At 39.1% G+C, this 18,785-nt stretch overlaps 1 protein-coding gene across 1 annotated transcript in view; it reads right to left on the bottom strand.

The window, feature by feature from the left end:
• CORIN (corin, serine peptidase) overlaps positions 1-18,785 on the bottom strand; it is a 129,316-nt gene that overhangs the window by 53,340 nt on the left and 57,191 nt on the right. Inside the window, exon 5 of the mRNA XM_075422040.1 lies at positions 8,424-8,605. Coding sequence (XP_075278155.1) covers positions 8,424-8,605 — 182 coding nt within the window. The remainder of the gene's footprint in view (positions 1-8,423; positions 8,606-18,785) is intronic.

Genomic DNA, 18,785 nt, shown 5'->3' with positions numbered 1-18,785 from the left:
TGTTTTGACATCTAAAAGGGGTGATTTAGATAATCAGCAGGGTGTAAAATCACCTTCCATTGTCAGTATATTATGATTTTCACAGTTGCAAAGTATTATCTATCTCACGGTAACTGCTCTTAAATCTGATGGAAATACCACTGCCTCATTTTAAGGAAAATCCCACCTGCAAATATAGATAATATCCCTTGCACAGTACAAGTCATCATTCTTTTCCCTAAAGTTCTTTCTTTTCTATTTTCTGATTTATAAAACATCCCCCATTATTCTGTGGTTGAGGACCAGTCTGAAAATTTCTTGAAAAAACTCATTACTTTCTCTAGTAAAATTGAATTTCATGCCTTGTCTTGTTAAATGCCATAAGCTTGGCTTGATTTTTAGTAATGAAAAAGATCAGCTACTCACAAAAAAATCCATACGTGATCTCATTTGTTAAAGCTTAGCTGATTTATAAAAGCACTATGAAGCAACGCCATAAAAAAAAAAAAGAAGCTTAGGCAAGGCAAGATGCTCGTATGGAATCAGGAATCTTTTATGTGTTCCAGAGATAAAGATTCTCTTCTCAGCTCTGCTGCAAACTTTTTTGCATCACCTTGGATGATTCAGGCAATCTATGCCTTAACTCTATACCTACAAAAAGATGAAAAACTTCTCTGTTTTCTTGGGCTCTTTGAGGAGAAGAATCATTAGCATCAGTACTACAAAAGTTGGTGCTGCAGGAGTCTTACGAACTTATTTTCACACTGATGAATTGATATTCAAGATTTCCCACGGGGACTGAAATCTCTTTCCATTTTGGGAAGCTTCAGGGTAGCTCTCAGAGGAACATCACTGAATGCAAGAAGGTCAAGAGGAAAACCTGAAAGATAAATCTCAATGGGAATAATACAATTTTTGAGACAGAACAAAGCCGTTTAAAACTGCCATTGGTGAATGACCCATTTGAAAAGACCTCAACAGGCAGTCATGAAAAGACCATTACATCTGTCAAATTTATCTTTGGGACTAAAGAAGGAACTTTTAATGTCTCTACAAAAAATATAATAATTTCTGCTCATGATCAGCCTTTCTGTATGGCAATGTGATATTCTTCACAGTTTGCCAAACCACTCGGTGCACAGTGGATGCCATGACGTATCACTGAGCACCGGGCATACCTACACATGCAGAGTGTCTTGTTCAAAAATGACAAATAGCTCCAGCTTGCACTGACTGCAAGTGCAATTAATTATCCAGATTTCCAATTTTATTTGCAGTCCTAGCATAGGAGTCCTTTCTATTGCGTTATGGCAATGGATGCACACACACACACTCTCAGCACCTTCATGTTTCCTCTTAACTTTTTTCAGCAAGGGATTATTTTGTTTTCAATGTATTTACATTCTTTTTTAAGCCTCAAATATTATTTTATCACCCCCAAGAAACAGGGAAGTCTTAGACTTAGTGAACTGACACACAAACCCTTGTATGAAAAATGTGTTTGTAATAAAAACTTATGTGAATAATTTCAAAATATTTTCTATTACATTCCCAGGTGCACTCTCCACTTGAGCGGCACACGATCTTGATTTTGCAATAAAAACATTATTTTCCAGTTGTGTAATGGGGCCATGGTTATTGCAGTGAAAGCTACTTATGCAATATATTTTAAAGAATGTTTCTAACATTACAGAAAGGTGCCCAAAATACGTAAGACACTTTAAAAAAAAATTTTAAACTAGTTTATGCCATTTAATGTTTGTGTCTCTTAATCAGAGGCAAGGTAGGGCAAAACCACCAGCACCATCCTTTTGCACACCCTTGTAACGTGCTCCTCGGTACGTTCCCTCACTATCCAATGTTTCCTAACTTCTAACTGAAGAGTTACAGCCTCACCTCTATTCTACCAGTTTTGGAAAGGTATTACAAAATGCAAAAGATAACAGCCTGAACAGCAAGATAAGACTAGATAGCATTCACATTCTCATTTTACAGAGGAAAAAAAACGAGGCACAGAGATATTAAGGTGAAAGTTCTAAGAAATAATGAAAAATAACTTAAATCGTCCAATCTAAGACATGTCAGCATCTGATTGTTTTCTGGAGAGTAAAGACTGTGAGGTTATTTTACTTGTTCAAAGAATAGCTCCTGTCACCTTCACTTGGAGCTGCAAGAGTATGTTCCAATTGCAGATAAACTCCAGCTATACTAATGAAGAGTCTGGTCAGTTGGGAGCGTGCAAAGAACAGCTGAGAAAATCTTGATTCTAGTGCTTGCTCAACATTACAGATGGCCTCTGGAACAGCGACAGGGAAAGAATCTCGTTCTATGTTATAATTCACATTTCCTTTATCATGAGCCTATCTTTTCTTTCTCCTGTTCCCTGCCTTACGCGCTGCACTGTCCAGTTGCTACAATCCGTAAGCCCTACAGGGGCTCCTGGAAACAACAGCCTTCCTAACTATGGGCTCTGCTTCCCTGTAGACCTGTGTTTATCTCACAGATGATGGTGCCAGCTAAAAACAGAATACGACAACATAATAAAAAGATCGTTATTCATCATACAAGAAAGGCTGTTTGAGGTTGGAAAGGCAACTAACTGACATGGAAATCTTAAATTCTTCTTAACTTGGGCTTTTATGCAATTTCGTGCATGTTCAAAAAAGAAAACAGCATAAACATCTCAAAAGAACCATTAAAGGAACTGTCTTGATTTGCTTACAGATCTCCATCAGTACAGATCTTCACTGGTATTAGGAGAGTAATAATAATAGACTTCTACCTTCTGTGTGAATATGTCCATTTGCCCTGGGAGAACAAAGGTAAAAAGCAGGAAGGATATTTATCCGACCATTTTTGCTACAGCTCGGAAGAGCAAAGATTCTGGCGTCCCATATTCATTTCTGGGCTGTAAACAAAAGGGTGTTCAAGCACTTATAAATCATTCTGAATCTCCCTTTCTAATTCATCTCTGTCCTATTCTGCTCCTATCCATTCTGATTTCCATCCCAATCCACTTCTCCATTTCTTCTTACTTAAAGTGAGCATCTTCCTACTTATCTTGTATGTTCTATGCAAACAAGACGCAGAATTAAATCTGTTTTCCTTCTCTCAGTTTTAGCACGCAGCAGCAACCACAAGGAATTTGAAGAAAAGTTAATCTCACCCCTTGCAGTCTTCTAATGGGTGATGACTATGCATGTTCTGTCCAGTCAGTGCAGTGCTCAGGGCAAGCAGAGCACAAACACTGGGAACAGTACCTCCGATTAATGTAATTTCTGCTTTCAACCAAGCTTGTGCAAGAAGAAGTTTTCAGAAGATTGGCACTTATGCTGTAAGACAAGCACTTTTGTTGAACGTTGAATTTTGACATTTGATCTGAAACCTAGAGGATTTAGGATATGCAACCATTTATAAGACATTCCTGAAACCAGGCAAACAGCTGCATACTCAGAAATGCTGTCACTGTTTGAAATAAATCAGGAGAAGTAAAGTCTGAAAGACATATCTGAAGTAAAAAAAAAAAAACAACTATGGACCATTCCACTGAAATTTGCCAAATTATTAAAAACTGTTAAGGTATTATTATAAAGGAATGTGCTGGGAATGCTTGATACTTCTATCAATAATTCACACATTTATTAATATAATCATGCAAATATTCACCCACCCACACTCCTGAAGAAGAAACAATGTTAGGTAAAAGGAACTCAAAGAAAATGGAAGCAATGTTTGCTGATAAACTTGCTTGTTTTAGATCTTCCCCAGAAAGGTTTACAATCTGGAAAAGCTTCCAAAATCCCTGACTAAACATTATTGGTGGCAAAAAGTGGTTTATTTTGACTGCCTCTGGTGTACTATCAAAAGCGTTTCTGAGGAGCCAAGACCATTTATGTGCTGTACTTCCTTCCCAGCTAGATGACTGAAATGGCATCTATAGAAGTTTATGCAGGCAGGGCCCTGGAAAGCTGCAGATAGCGCAGAGCACTGAAATAAACATATTATTCTACCATTCTCAAGATTGAAATCTGGTTGCGTTTCAAGGTATAGCAACAGATAAAGGACTGTGAAAACGACCATGAAAAGTGCTGCTAATTTTTTCTCAAAGTGGATGCAACATTTGCTGCCTAATGCCATGAAAGAACCAGCAGGTATCAAATAAAATTGCCTTTTAAACAACCGAAAGGTGGTATTCTTCATACAATGCACAGACAAGCTGTAACACTTTGCAACAGGATGCTATGGATGCTAAAATGTACATAGATCCATGAAACAAAGGGAGACATTAACAGAAGGAAAATCTACAGTGGTTCACAAATTACAGAAAATGCTTGAATCCTGAACAGATGGCAAATGCAAGAGTATTTTGGAAAAGTATTGCCACATAGTCTTGCCCTGTTCTCCTATTCTTGTTGTGGCATCCGATTTTGGCAGCTTTCGGAGGCAGCACTATAAGACAGATGGACTTTTTGCCTGACTCAATACCATCACGATAGCACAGTGGGAGACAGAGCAATCCTTGTATTCGCTTGCCTGCAATTGCCATCACTGGCTCCCTCTACCCTCTGTACCCTTCGGTCCAGCATATGCATCTTGTAGCTGTCAAGTCTAGAAAGTTTTGATACTAGGATCACGATCACAGAATTAGGAAAGTTGGCAAGTCCTTCCCCCTAGGAAACTGTGCATTCCTCTCCTTCCTTATGATGCAAAACCCCGTGGGAGAAAGATTACAAAAGACCTTTGTCTGCCACTCAGGTGAAGTGGCCTGAAAAGGCCACACAGGAAACTCCAAGCTAGAAAAGAAACAGGCAAAGAACAGGAAGGCATGCAGAGATAAACGGTGGGGGAAGCAGAATGGGAGAAAAAACAAAATCAAAGGACATAATAAAATATAATACAGAGTCAACAGAAGTAAAGAATGAGTGCTTGGGGGAAATCGTTTTTTTGACTGTGAATGTTTCCTCACATGAAAGACCACCACAATCCTGAAAAACGTTTTGTCTCCCTCAAAAAATGATTCCGCTCTGGTGGGTTTTGCAGCTGGTCAGTATCAATGTTACACACACACAGATCATCTCTTGCTTCCTTACACTGCATCAAGTGAATGCAAGGGCACAAACAAAAGATAATGTCTTCCTGATTTTAAAAGACTTTTCTCAAATAAATTCTGTACTGGATGTGTAGAATAATCTTCAGATTGCCAACAGAAAAAGAAACACCTGGTTGTAACCAGATATCACCTTCGAAGCTCTGCTCAAAGCTATTCCTCAAAGACAATTCTCTGTGTTAACATCAGTGTGAAAAATCCTGGAAGACAAACTGGGCACCACGGAAAAAGAGAGCATCAGAACAATTTTTACTGGTGATTTATTCTTGGAACAAAACAAAACAAGACCTGCATTAGCCGAGCATATTTGGTGCAGAAAATTAGTAGTTTGCTTGTATACATGACATGAATTCTCTTATTTTCTCTGTTGTTTGCACTATTGCAGCTTATGCAAGAGAAGATAACGTATGATGACAGCCAGCGGAAGAAAGTTTGAACTGTTCGGCTGAGTTACTGCAAAACTCAAAGCTAAGCTCGGGTAAAGGCGATGCTGTTAGCAGAGAGAAGTACTGCTGAAGTCCATAGTTGTGGTGTTAATACATTTATTCACTGTTTTTACAGTATCTTAAAATGTTATACAGCAACAGTTAATGACTATTCCTAATATTCTTAACGTGGTACTTCAATTAAATGCTGCTTATCCAGCTTAAAACAGGCTAAGAGCTCCTGTGGTGGCATCTTCAAACAGCTGGAAAAGCCCACTCCAGTTATAGATGCATTTAGCCCTTTCACGCCCTCAAACATTGCAGGGCATTTTTCAACATGTACAGTAATTAATTTCTATGTTTTTGCCAAGAAGGAAAATTATCCAGGTTATCAGCAATGGTTTTCCTGCTCACTAACTACTGTAAATTTCTACCCAGAAAAAATTAATTAAAAGACTGCATCCAACTGAAAAACTGCTGCAATAACCAGTGAGTAAAAAGCTCACAAACATTTATTTGTCTTGCAGAAAAGTTCTGTGTTAGTTATAATTTAATGCTACTGTTACTTATGTGTTACTTATATACATACATACTTACTTTCATTCCTTTTCATGATTCCTTTTTTTTTATTCATTCCTTTTTACAGATTTAAAATGAAACTACTAATAGGATAGGAAGGCACATGCATTCGTAGTGTACAGGAATTATTAGAATACCCAGAAACCATTATAGCATGTAAAATCCCTTTCCTACACTGTTCAGAAAAAAAAAAACAAATAGCAATATCTTTTAAGAAACTAATGTGAAGGAAAAAAAAGTAAGTCAGTGTCTCCATTAAATCTAAGTCAGGATTAAAAGCCATAACATTCACTCCTCTAGGAATGAAATTGTGATCACAGGAAAATTTGCAGTGAAAGGTACCTGGAAAAAATGCACTTTCATATGTTTAATTAGGATCTATTAGACTTAACTTTTCAGCATATTTGGTACATATTTATATCATCAGGTTAAAAGACAGCTCTCAGTGGCCTTCACTACAGCAACTTGCCCAAAATCCGATAGGAACCCTGTAAAAGGCTTGTGGATAGTGTTCAGTTTTCCTGGAAAGCATTCAACTGCCTTCAGCAAGACACAGTCCCTCCTTGTACTTTTCTCCACCTTAACCATCACAAATGCTTGCTCAGGTGAAGGTAGGTACATACAACAGCCTCCTTTTCTTCACAACCCCTCAAAACATGGCTTAACAGATGGAGAGAATCCAGCTAGTAACAAGACTATTGGTCCAATAATTTAAGGCTATATCATTATGCATATCCATGAAGTGCAAGGAGATAACCCAGGATATACAAGCAAACTTAATGGTGGCATTAACTAACATTCAAAGATACACTGTGAAACCTCACTGATCTTTTAAGGCAGTTTTGAGTGTGTAACTTTGTTTTTTTAAACAAAATCGAAAAACAATTTTCATCATATAATTTTTTATTGTTTGTTGTCACTCTGAAGTCATTAGCAAAGTTAGAACCCACAGATGGACCATACAAGCTTCTGTCACTTAGGTTCATGGGATGATGCATATTAACAGTAAAGTCTCAGATGCCAGCAGGAGAACTCCAGCAATGTGTTCAGTGAGAACGAAGGGTCAGGCTTGCTACTCTCAGGTCTGATCTCACCTAGGTTTGGATCCAGGGAACAGAGCACCAACTCTGAGGACATGGAAATTGCCTTGTATTTATAGAGTGGCTGGTGAGCTGCCTGGCAGAAGACGACCTGGGGGTGCTGGTCAACAGCCAGCTGAACATGAGCCAGCAGTGTGCCCGGGTGGCCAAGAAGGCCAGCGGTGTCCTGGCTTGTCTCAGGAATGGTGTGGCCAGCAGGAGCAGGGAGGGGATCGTGCCCCTGTACTCGGCACTGGTGAGGCCGCACCTTGAGTGCTGTGCTCAGTTCTGGGCCCCTCACTCCAAGAAGGACATTGAGGGGCTGGAGTGTGTCCAGAGAAGGGCAGCGAGGCTGGGGAGGGGTCTGGAGAACAAGTCTCATGAGGAGCAGCTGAGGGAGCTGGGGCTGTTCAGTCTGGAGAAGAGGAGGCTGAGGGGAGACCTTATCGCTCTCCACAACTACCTGAAAGGAGGTTGCAATGAGGTGGGGGTTGGTCTCTTCTCCCACGTAACTAGAGATAGGACGAGAGGCAATGGCCTCAAGTTGCATCAGGGGAGGATTAGATTGGATATTGGGCAAAATTTCTTCACCAAAAGGATTATCAAGCACTGGAACAGGCTGCCCAGGGAAGTGGTGGAGTCACCGTCCCTGGAGGTGTTCAAAAGATGTGCAGATGTGGCACCTGAGGACATGGTTCAGTGGTGGATGTGGCAGTGTTAGGTTAACAGTTGGACTGGATGATCTTAAAGGATCTTTTTCAACAAATGATTCTATGATTCTGTGAGTGGATGTGTACAAACCACGATTCTCAAGAAGTTTAACTCTTGATCAGTTCTGGGCTCATTTTTACAGCAAGAAAAAAGGAGATACACTTGAAATTTGGCTTGTGTATCAGGTTCCTGCTCCAAATAACAATCCTATATTTACTAGAGCTTAGTAAAGAAAAAGTCAGTGGAACATTTTTAAAGGGCATATTAATTTTCTCCTACCTTCATTCCTCGAAACAGCTCAGAATTTTTGATGCAAAACAAAAAAGACTCGAATACAAGTCTGAAAAAAAATCAGCCTAAACAATTAAAGCACAGTAAAACTGTGACCAACTGAAAACCAGGCTTTATCACAGTAACGTGAAGAAACATAATAACAGAACCAGAAATAATAATTTCATCCTAGAGCTTTTTCTACACAACAAAAAATACAGTATTAAACAGGAACTCATGAATATAGTGTAACAGTGAAGAATGGAAACATACACTGCTTTCCTTGTTCTTGGTGTGGTGAGAAGCATACCCTCGTAGTGGTGTCATTCTCAGTTTTGTTTTGGAATTGAGAGCACCTGAGGAATTCCGGCCAAGAAGCATTTACCATGCCCAGGACTGGTTCACAGCCTTCTTTTGCCGCCTCACAAAATGTCCTGCAGGGCAAGAGGCCTTGACTGCAGAAAAGAGACAGAGGACAAAAATACAAAGAATTATTACTCCAGCAGATTTTAAAAACTTTTTTAAAAGAGAAAAAAATAATAATAGACACTTTTGAAGAATTTTACATTCTATGGAGCTACACAAAAAAGGCGCCAAATCTGCATTATTCATTGAAGGTGACATCAGCTCTGGCTTTCAGGCTAAATTTAAGCCCAAATCAAGCTCAGAACAGTTTTTCAGTTCAACTCTGTGCAAGCTGAAGCTGAGATTTCATCAACAGTTTAAGCAATACAATGGTGTAGTGATACCACACAGGAGAAAGCTTGCTTCTTCGTCCTCTCCTTCTTTCCCACAAGTGTACAGACCTACCCCTTTCTGACTTTGGCAAACACTTTCACGAGCTTATAAAAAAAATCATTAACTTGGAAAAAAACTTTTCACATTTTTGACAGGATAGGCCTTCTCACAACTTCTGTGTGCTGAATCTGCTCATGGAGAGAACCAACAACCACCAGACATAAACTGTAGGAACCCACAGTGGAGAGCACTGTATCACCCCTTTCAGCATTTATGAGCTCTTACACTATTTCCCCTGAGCAGTCAAAGCACACTGAGTGTCAGATCAAATGCAATAAACATCAACTTGAATTGAATTGTATTTTTTTAAGGAAAGCACTATAAATTAGGAATTTATTTTATTATTTTATTCTTCTTTCACATGTACAAAGATAGCTATGAACTGTCTCCCAGACTACATAATTAGAATCAGCCAGGTCAAGCAAAAAATCTAGCTAATCTATTAACATATTTACTGTAGAACTGGAAAAGGATAAAAAAAGTAAAGTTATAAGAATGCAGGTAACAATGCTAGCCAAATTAGTCAAGATTTGAAAGGACAAGAAATTTCAAAGAAGCCTCAGCCAAGTCAGTTGATACGTGGCAGCTGTAATTCAGGATACACTATTGCAACATAACGCACACAGGAGGAAAGAACTTAGCATCCATACATACAGTTCTCTGCTTTACTGCCAGCTTCCACTAACCTTTGATCTGAAAAACTTTTTGGTGGAGCAGACAAAAAGCTCTAGCACAGTCACCATTACTTTTAGCTATAAAGAAGAACTGTTCAATGCCTTTCCCAGCAAGGACCACCACCATCTGCGGGAGCACTTCACTACCCAAGAGAGCCGTCAAACAGACTAAAATGAGCTACCACTGGAGCACAGTGGAGGAAAGCCTCTCAGTAAGCAGGTGCAATTGCGTCTGAGATTCCACAGACACAGGCGAATAACAGCCCAAACGAGACACGCTGCCTGCCTACACAAACACTTCTCTCATCCATGTGACTGCTAAGTCAAAAAGACCCAGCTCTTCTTGCTGGGAAGCAGGAGCACTAGCGTAGCTAGATGGTGGCATCTACTAACACCAACTTGTTCACACTGAATAAACATTGAAACTCCAACCTGACAGTATGATAGCCTTCCATAACCTCTAGAGCCAGAGAGTCTGTCGTAACCATCAAAAATTAGGAAGGAGGCCTGGATATATAGTAGGGAAGACATCTGAGTGGTCTTTGCCAGAAGACTGTCAGCCTTCTGGATGAGGTAAGGGAAAGACATGCAAATGGCAAAAAAGATCTCTCATATAAATACCTAATGCTCCATCACTGCACTTTCTCTGTGTGTGGATTCCTTCCTCAAGTTTACTGTAGTGCTTCTAGCATTTCTGAAAATATTATAAAAATTACCAGCAGATGACTGGGATGCTAAAATATATTCACAACTTATGAATCAATAACCAAAAAGCAGAAGTTGCACACATGCTCTAAGCAGGAAAGATCTCACTCACATTTAAAACAGTTTGCTCAGACATAATTAAAATTGGGGCACTTATTCATAAGAATATAATGAAAAAAAATAACTCTGACTCTATCATGCAAGTAAAATGCTATTTTTTGAAAGCATTCTTATGCATTGCTGCCTTTGCTTTATTACAAAATATAACAGAAATTGTATTTTTTTACTTATCTTGAAATAAATGATTTTGTCATTCAGGAAAAAAGAATGATGAATTTATAAAATATCCAGTGTTTAAAAATATGATTAGCATGTTAGCTTAATGTGTATTTATTATATTCTTAATGATCTCTCTGACTTTATAGTAAAATATTTTATGCTACACTATGTATATATATTTTAAACAGTGAACACCAATACTGGGAAGGTATGCTTTGTTTTTTATTGATTTTCTTGTGTACTTTAGAAGTGCAGTTGTGAATGTCCACTGTCTTCACTGTCTATAACTTCAGGGTCATCTGCTGAGATTATCAACGGCACTGGAAATAAAGACAATCGGAGAGTTACTTGTGCCTAAACAATTATATGCTTTATTATAATCGTGAGCTGCCACCACTACTACCATACATGATCTTCTTATCATGACCATTAAATTCCAGAAAGATTCCACAGAGGAAGTGATGTAACTGAAGCTAATTTCAGTTAAACAAAAATTACATTGACCTGAAAGGTGATGTGACACACTATTTTGAAAGCAAACAAAACTGCTTAAAGTGGAAAATGTCGACCAATTCTCAATGGACAAAACATATATAGACACCTAGAAATACATGTAATTATTAAGTATGGCTCTCTTACAGAAACAGCTGACACCTTCAGAAATGCTTGAGAGAAATTCACCCATACAAGTCCATGGCACCCAAGAGGCTGCATCTAAGGATGCGAAGCAAACTGTACAGTGCTCATGTGAGGCCTATCTCTGCCATCTCTGAAAGGTCATGGACATCAGGGGAGGTTGTTCACAACTAGAAAAAGGCAAATCTTGCACCCATCTGCAAAAAAAGGCCAAAAAAGGTCAAGCTGGGTAACTTTCAGCTGGTCAGCCTGATTCAGTCCCAAGGAAAATCACAAAGTCCTGCTTGAAGACGTTTCTGGGCACACGAAGATGATGATCATGAACAGTCAGCACAGATTTATCAAGGGTAAATCATAGCTGACCAGCCTGATTGCCCGTCACGATAAAATAACTAGATACGTAGCACTGGGACCTGTCCTGTTTCATATCTTTATCAAGGACCTGGAGGAGGTGACCAAGAGTGCTCTTGTCAAAGTTGATTAATGAAAGTTGTCATACTTGAAATAGCTAATTTATTGCAAAAATATAAATGCATGACTGTGAATCCTTACCGTATTCTTTGCTGTAAGGATACACAGTTGCCTGTGTCACAGTCACAGGTTTTGAGAAGGAACAACCGGCTATTTCGAGCAACAAGTCAATCTGTCACCCAGGTTTGCATCTTGTGGATCTTTGTCAACCTGTCTTCACGTCAAGGCCACATTTAGATCCCACATACCACATCTGACATGATTTTCCCTGTAACCTTACACTGATTACATTGTCAACACAACTTTTTGCAGTTTATATCTAAATTACTGCAGAACCTTTTGGGCTTTAGCAAATGCAATTTTGCTTCAGTCATAACTATTCATAATGCTATAGAAAAGATTTTTTTCTTCGTACTCCACTTAGATCATATCTTTCTCTTCACATCTGACCCTTGGTTGTACCTGCCCACCCCAAAAACATGGCTAGAACTCCATGTTCAGGCACAAGTGGCCTGAACTAAAAAAGTCCGCAGTATCCAACATTTCCTTTACTCTGTGTTTCATTTTACAGTAATAGAGAAAAACACAGTACTATTGGCACCCATGTGATACGGCAGCAAATCCCACAAGCAAGGAGTAAAAAGCTGCCAGAGCCACCTGACTACCAGAGGTAACATGAAGAAATTGGTGTAAAGCAAAACGTTCACTTGCATGAAGTATTCTGAAATCAGTATGGTTGCTTTTCTCTGCTTAGTATCTAGCAGTGGAGTGTTCTGCCAGCGCTGTTACTGAGTTCATTACATACTCTAGGTGGAACCACTGTTTCAAGATAGATAGATTTCTTTACAGGTATATTCTGCAGGTAATGCTAAGGAGTTTTACGCAATGCACTTCACATGCTGCAGTACTGAACCTATCTCAGAAACAAGCCCAGGACCTTTATCTCTAAAATTATCTTTTAGTTGGCAGCTTTCTTGTTGCCCGCAAAGAAGCAGATATGTTCTAAAATAGCACTTGTCACCACCAGATGTGATGTGTTGAAAGGCAAAGAATTCAGATAAAGATGTTCTAAAACACTCTTCTGGATTTACAGAACCTGTCTGATCTGGACAGGAAGGGCACAGCAAGAGCTCTGCGGTAGCCATCACTGCCTCCTGACTGGAGCCTGAGAAGCTCCCTAAATACAGGGCATTTGGCAAGGCAAGGACTGTCTCCAGTCACTTTCACTGAGCATTGTCGATTTTTCAGCTTTTCATTTTTAACTAATCTACTACTAAAAAGTTATATTAACCTAATCACATGTGGGCAGAAGCATTCACATAAGCAGACCCACTGGTTTAACAGAGGCTCCTTAATACAGAAAATGCCCAAAGAAAAGCCGCTGCTTGCTATGGAAGGCGCTTGAGTTCCAAAATATCTGTAAGAGATAAGATGCCCTGTAACTGAAATGGAGTACTGATTTGACCCATTTGTGGATTAGCCATTTAATTTATTCAGATTTATATTCTTAGAGTTAACTTTTTGTTTGTTTTTTAGGAAAACACACAATACGCTACAAAATCACAGACAGTGAAAAGAAATATAAGCAGTGATTCTACCTCATTAACCATAAATAGTTCCCACTGGCCCAATGGAGCATACCTGATGATCACAAATAGTAATTTGAAGGCAGTATATTCTGCTGACCTTTTTTTTCCCCAAGAAGTGATACTAAGGACATTACTTGAATTTAACAAGTCCGTGGCTGAGATCTACCCGAGTTTACCAGGGCTAGCCAAATTTATATTGCTCATATCATTTGTATAAATGTGACTGCTGTTTGAAAAAAAAAAACAAACCCACAGAGTTCTTGAGGACTTCAGGTGAAGTTTTATATAGCTGTGAAGTATTCAGTATGATCTCTGTTATTCTTGACCCCCACCTAAATCATTAACTTCCAAAGCATGACACTGCAGCTATAGTCTGATATATAGCAGTCAGGCAACGGCAGTCCCAGTATGCCAAGTTCTTCAGATGTAACGGTAGCAAAGTTCAATACGTGGTTCATTGTTTCCAAAGGTCTTTCAACACACTGACCATTCACTTCAACGGAAATTTTACAAATCATAGTAAAAACTTCTATTAAAATATAACTATGCACAGTTCTATTTACACATCATTGTTTAAAAGTTTCTGAAAACATCAAATGAGTAATTTTTTTCAGAAGATTCATATGCATATTAAAATGTTTACACCTATATGAAAAATCACAAAGAAAAACGTTCACCTCATTTGTTTAGTTTCTGCAGTCCACTATTTGAAAATTGAAGTGCAGTGTAAATGTTTGGCTATATACACAGCACAATAATAATTTAGAAATTACTAGGATTCTAAAAGACAACTGCACAGTAATTAAAGAAGCCAAGCAGAATTTGCTGCCTCTAGAGAAGCTCTGACAAACCAGAAAACACAGGATTATCCAGCAATTACTGCTGTATTTGGCCCAGTTTCAATGCTCAGCCATGTGCGCTCCATAAATTAAATATATCTGGATAATGATCAAGTTCAGTATGGACATATTGCTTAATCTACTGCGGGATGAAAAGATTATTAAAAATCTCCATCTTGATTAGTCTTATTTACAGCTACTTAGAGACCAATCATTTTAAAAATAAACTGTCAGGTCTATGGGAGCCTTACCATAATTTATTTGGCGCCAGTGGCAGGCACAGAAGCAGGTTGTAACATATTAGGGTGCAGTTCTGCTCTTCAGCAGATTAATGGAAAAAACTCTTGCTGAAGATGGAGTTTGATGAAAGAACAGATATGTGGCATATTTTTAACTCTGTGGTTGGTTTCCCCACACTTAAAAGTTCATACTTCAGTTATTTCAGCTAAGTAGAAATATCAGCATTAAGAATTGTATGGCACCAAAAGAAATAAAAATATTCTTTATAGTTTATTAGAAAGTATATTAAGGGTAAAGAGAATAAATAAGGGTTTTTAATTTGCATAAGGTATCTTCAGGGAAGCTATTTATCAAAAGTTTTACAACAAATATTCGTTGAAGCAGACCTATACAATACAGCATATGCTATAAAATTATTACATTAACTGATTTTAAGCTTCCAAAGAGGCTACACACTGCCTGAGAGCAGATGATCTGACTTCCTCTTCATGCCAATCACCTAGAGTTCACTCAAATTGGAATTCAAATTCTCTGATTATAATCTTACACGGATCTAGTCCTTATCACTCACTTAAAGACGTTTTACATTTGCAAACGAATGCTTTTCAGAAATTACTCCTTCTATAATACTGATTTCCCTTCTTTGCAATCACATTACCATGCACAGGGCTCATCAGTAGACTCTAAGTCACTTAAGCTGTCATTTTGAGTGCAAGAAATTATCAAAGTATGCTACAAGAAGCAGTAAGGAGAGGAATGATCCTTTAGGCAACTATTTTCCTCTTGCTGCAGATTTTAACAGATTTTACACGGTAGCTCTAGGGTCTGGCTCTCAAACTCAGCAGCCACGGAGGGCATGGCTCTTCATAAGTCTTTTCTGGAAGCAGCAGCAGCATATCCGGCTCTTGTTCCCAAATGTCTGTTTCTGTGCTGCTTTCAGTTTTGCAGTAACAGCTGTTCGTAGGCTGTATAGTAAGCCAGGTCAAGCAACTGATTCAGCTGAAAAATAACACGACCAAAAAAAAAACAATTATTCTTTTTTCTCATCTGACATCTGAATTGGCCCCTCCAAAGGGACACAGGCAAAGCAGGAATAAGCTGTCAGGAGAGGGAGAGGTAGAAAATGCTTAAGCTGAAAAAAGCGTTAAACAAGTCTACAACTAACCATCCTGCAGGGACTCTCCATGCAACCTGCTAAGTTCTGTATTATATCTAGTGCTCATTATTTTCTGTGGCATTTATTTGCATCTTCATAGTAGCATCTCCACTGGTAAAAGCACTGCCACAGCCATGCCCGATCGAGAAATTCATTATTGCTATTTACAGATTAAAATAATAGAGGGTAAAAGACTCGCAAAAGGTTATAAACAGAGTTTGTATGTCAGAGCTGAAAATACAGCACGAAGATCACTCTTAGAACATGCAACTGTTCTGTCTAAAGGTCACATCTGCAGTTCAGCAGACACCCTGGCTGAGGCAGACTGATGGACACTTTCAGCTACTGCTGGCCCTCATTACTCTTCCTTCCCCAGCTCCGTCCCTGCAGTTCTTCCAGGATACTGCTCCTGTGGCCACGCAGTAAACCGCGTTCAGCCACTGAGCCAAGTTAAAAACAACTGTAGGGTGTTTTGCTGGATTATTTTTTCAGCCCCATCTGTTTAAGGAAAAGTTTAAACTGGCATGGCTACCAGAGGAAATATTGATCATACTACAGCCTTGCTACAGAGCACTGGGTAATGCACTGTATCGTTCATAGGCACACAGGCTGAAAGTGATGATAGATCTCAGGTCTGAGGCAGAACACAGGAACCAGCAACACAGTTGTGAGAGACTGCTGCAGCAGGGCTGGGGACAAACTGAAAAACCCAGGAACCATGCAGAAAGGATGGAAAGAAGAAAACTGAGATTATCCTTTGTGTTTCCACAGCCCTGAAATCAAACAAGTTGAAATGCCAAGCTGAAACACCAGCCGTTGTTCGTTCTAATTGTCGTTAATATTTATCAGGATTTTCTAACAACGAAGACTTGTGCAGAATATAAATGTCACAGAAGGACGTTTCTACAGTAGAGCAGCTAGCCACGTCCAGCATTACAGTTTTTTAGTGGTAGTTCCTGTGAAATCTTTCTCTGTACCCTCCCACAGTACTCCAACATGCAGAGCAGCGTGTCCAGTCACTGAACAGAGCTGCATGAGGCAAGCTCATACAAAACTCAGTATCACTTTTTGACTCATGGATTTGTAAATAAATAGGCTGTTTAAGATTTCAGTTTCACATAAGCAAGAAAATCATAGGGTTTTGTCTTTCATTGTTCAGTTTTCATTGTTCAGTTTTCATCTTTATCTTGCAAGTTATTTGGAAAGATTTCATTTTCTGTTCTATTTTGGCTCCAGAGATGAGTTTGAATCTGAAATTTGCTTCTTTACAGAATAAGAAAATCTGAAAAGAAAGCAAGATTATTTTAGGTTTCTGTGGTTATTTCACTTGACAACAATATTTAGGGAAGGTGCCTCAACTCCATGCAGTGCTTTGTAGTACTGAATGCAGAGCTAGCTGCACACATGGTTCTGACTTCCCACCTTGTTTTTAGCTCAAGTACATGCACTGTTTTCTTGAAGCAGGTTCCTGTGTACAAGTACAAAGATGCATAATTAACTTGCAAAAGGACTACGTAGGACCCACAGTCTGAGAAACACCTAACATTGTAAAAGAGAAAAAAAGGACTCAGCAGCGATTCTGCCAAAAGACAGCAGCAGCTCAGTTCCCCTGAGGTGGGAGACTGAAGAATGGCTCCAGCTGTTTACACAAGATTAAGGCTCTCTACTAATTGGCTGAATTGCTGGTAGATGTCCACTCCTCTGCGCTGCAGGGACTGACCACAAGGATTTACAGCTAGTACAGAAAGCAAGTTCTCACTCATTCACTCCTGAATATTTGATCTGCTGTCACAAGATTAGCAATTACAAATGAGCCCCAAGAGGAATGCCCTTTCCAAGAGGCTGAAAAAAGCCTGGCTTACACAATGAGAATGAAGAAGATGGAGATGCTGAATGGATTGCCTGCAGCACGGCAGAGCATGCAATCTGTTTATAGGCTATGAGAACACCAACGGCTTAGAACCAAACAACACGAAAAAATGGGACTGGAATCTGTTCTGTGGGCCCATACAGATGCTTTGTATTTTTCCCCTCTAAAAATTATGGATCAAATTAACTGTACCTTGGGTAGTTGCCATATCTGGTGGCAATAGAAAAGAGATGCCTAAAGAGTTACACTTGCAAAAGTCTTAGAACAGATCACCGATATCCAAGAGTACCACACTTAAAGCTCACATAGAATGCTGAAGGCTATTCAGGCTGAGGAAGGAAATATAAATTTCTAATTCCCCTGTGACTAGAACTGGAAACAAATCCAAAGATACCATCAAATTAAAAAGACTCCTCTTATCCATCCAGAAATGAATAAAGGAGACAGCAGCTGCTGTTGAATTTCACATCTCTTTCAGGCCTAGCAACGCTCTTCGGACAACACGGCCAAACTCAGCTGACATCAATAAGGATGGACACATACAGTCTCTACAACGCAGGTTAGACTTTTTAGTCAGCATAATCATTTATTTTGTAGGCATAATCCAGATAAATTATTTTGACCAAAATACGGAGTAATTTCTATCTGGAATCAGCAAGAAACAGAAATTCAGAAATCCACTGTGACCCTTCAGTCACTTTCTGGATGTGACAGCACCATATCTCATAGCTGAGCTTATAATACCGTAACAATCAAAACCACCTAATGTATACTGTGTACAGCAGAAGCACCTTCACTGCTCTGCCATGCTTAGCAAATTGCTACATAGATTTTGCATATAGCATTGAAATTGTTACCACAGGAAAAGCTAGCAAAATAGTTTAAGGCGTTTTGTATGAGGACCTTGATCAGCTGAGAGGATCTGTCCTGACTAAAGCAGCCAGCCTTTCCAAATTTCTCTTACTGATTCCACCACTTGATTCAAGCGTGACAATGAAACTGGAAGAGATGTAGTAAATGAATTAGAGCTATAGTTCAGGCAGGGATCAGTTTAAATAAATATTACTAAGAATATTGCTACAATTATGAGCTATTTTTGCAATCTTGTACCATCTGTAGAACTTCTCCTAAACAAAGTCAAATTTCTGAAAACTCTCACCCAATATTTATCATGCAAATGCTGGACACACTGTGGATTTAGTTGACTCTATAGAAATGTCTCCTGCAAAAAAGAAGCTCCTAATATGCCTGAGAATCCAGGTCACAAGATCTTTTGACGTTGGCAAACAAAATCCACACTTGGCAAAGACAAGCAGTCCCAGTGAAATGGAAGTCTGAATCACACAAAGCTATTCCAGCCACAGCGTTGCTACAGGAA

Source organism: Opisthocomus hoazin, chromosome 5 (assembly GCF_030867145.1).
Source record: "Opisthocomus hoazin isolate bOpiHoa1 chromosome 5, bOpiHoa1.hap1, whole genome shotgun sequence".
NCBI lineage: Eukaryota > Metazoa > Chordata > Aves > Opisthocomiformes > Opisthocomidae > Opisthocomus > Opisthocomus hoazin.
Note: the sequence above shows the minus strand (reverse complement) of the source record. Positions and strands in the feature narration are given on the sequence as shown.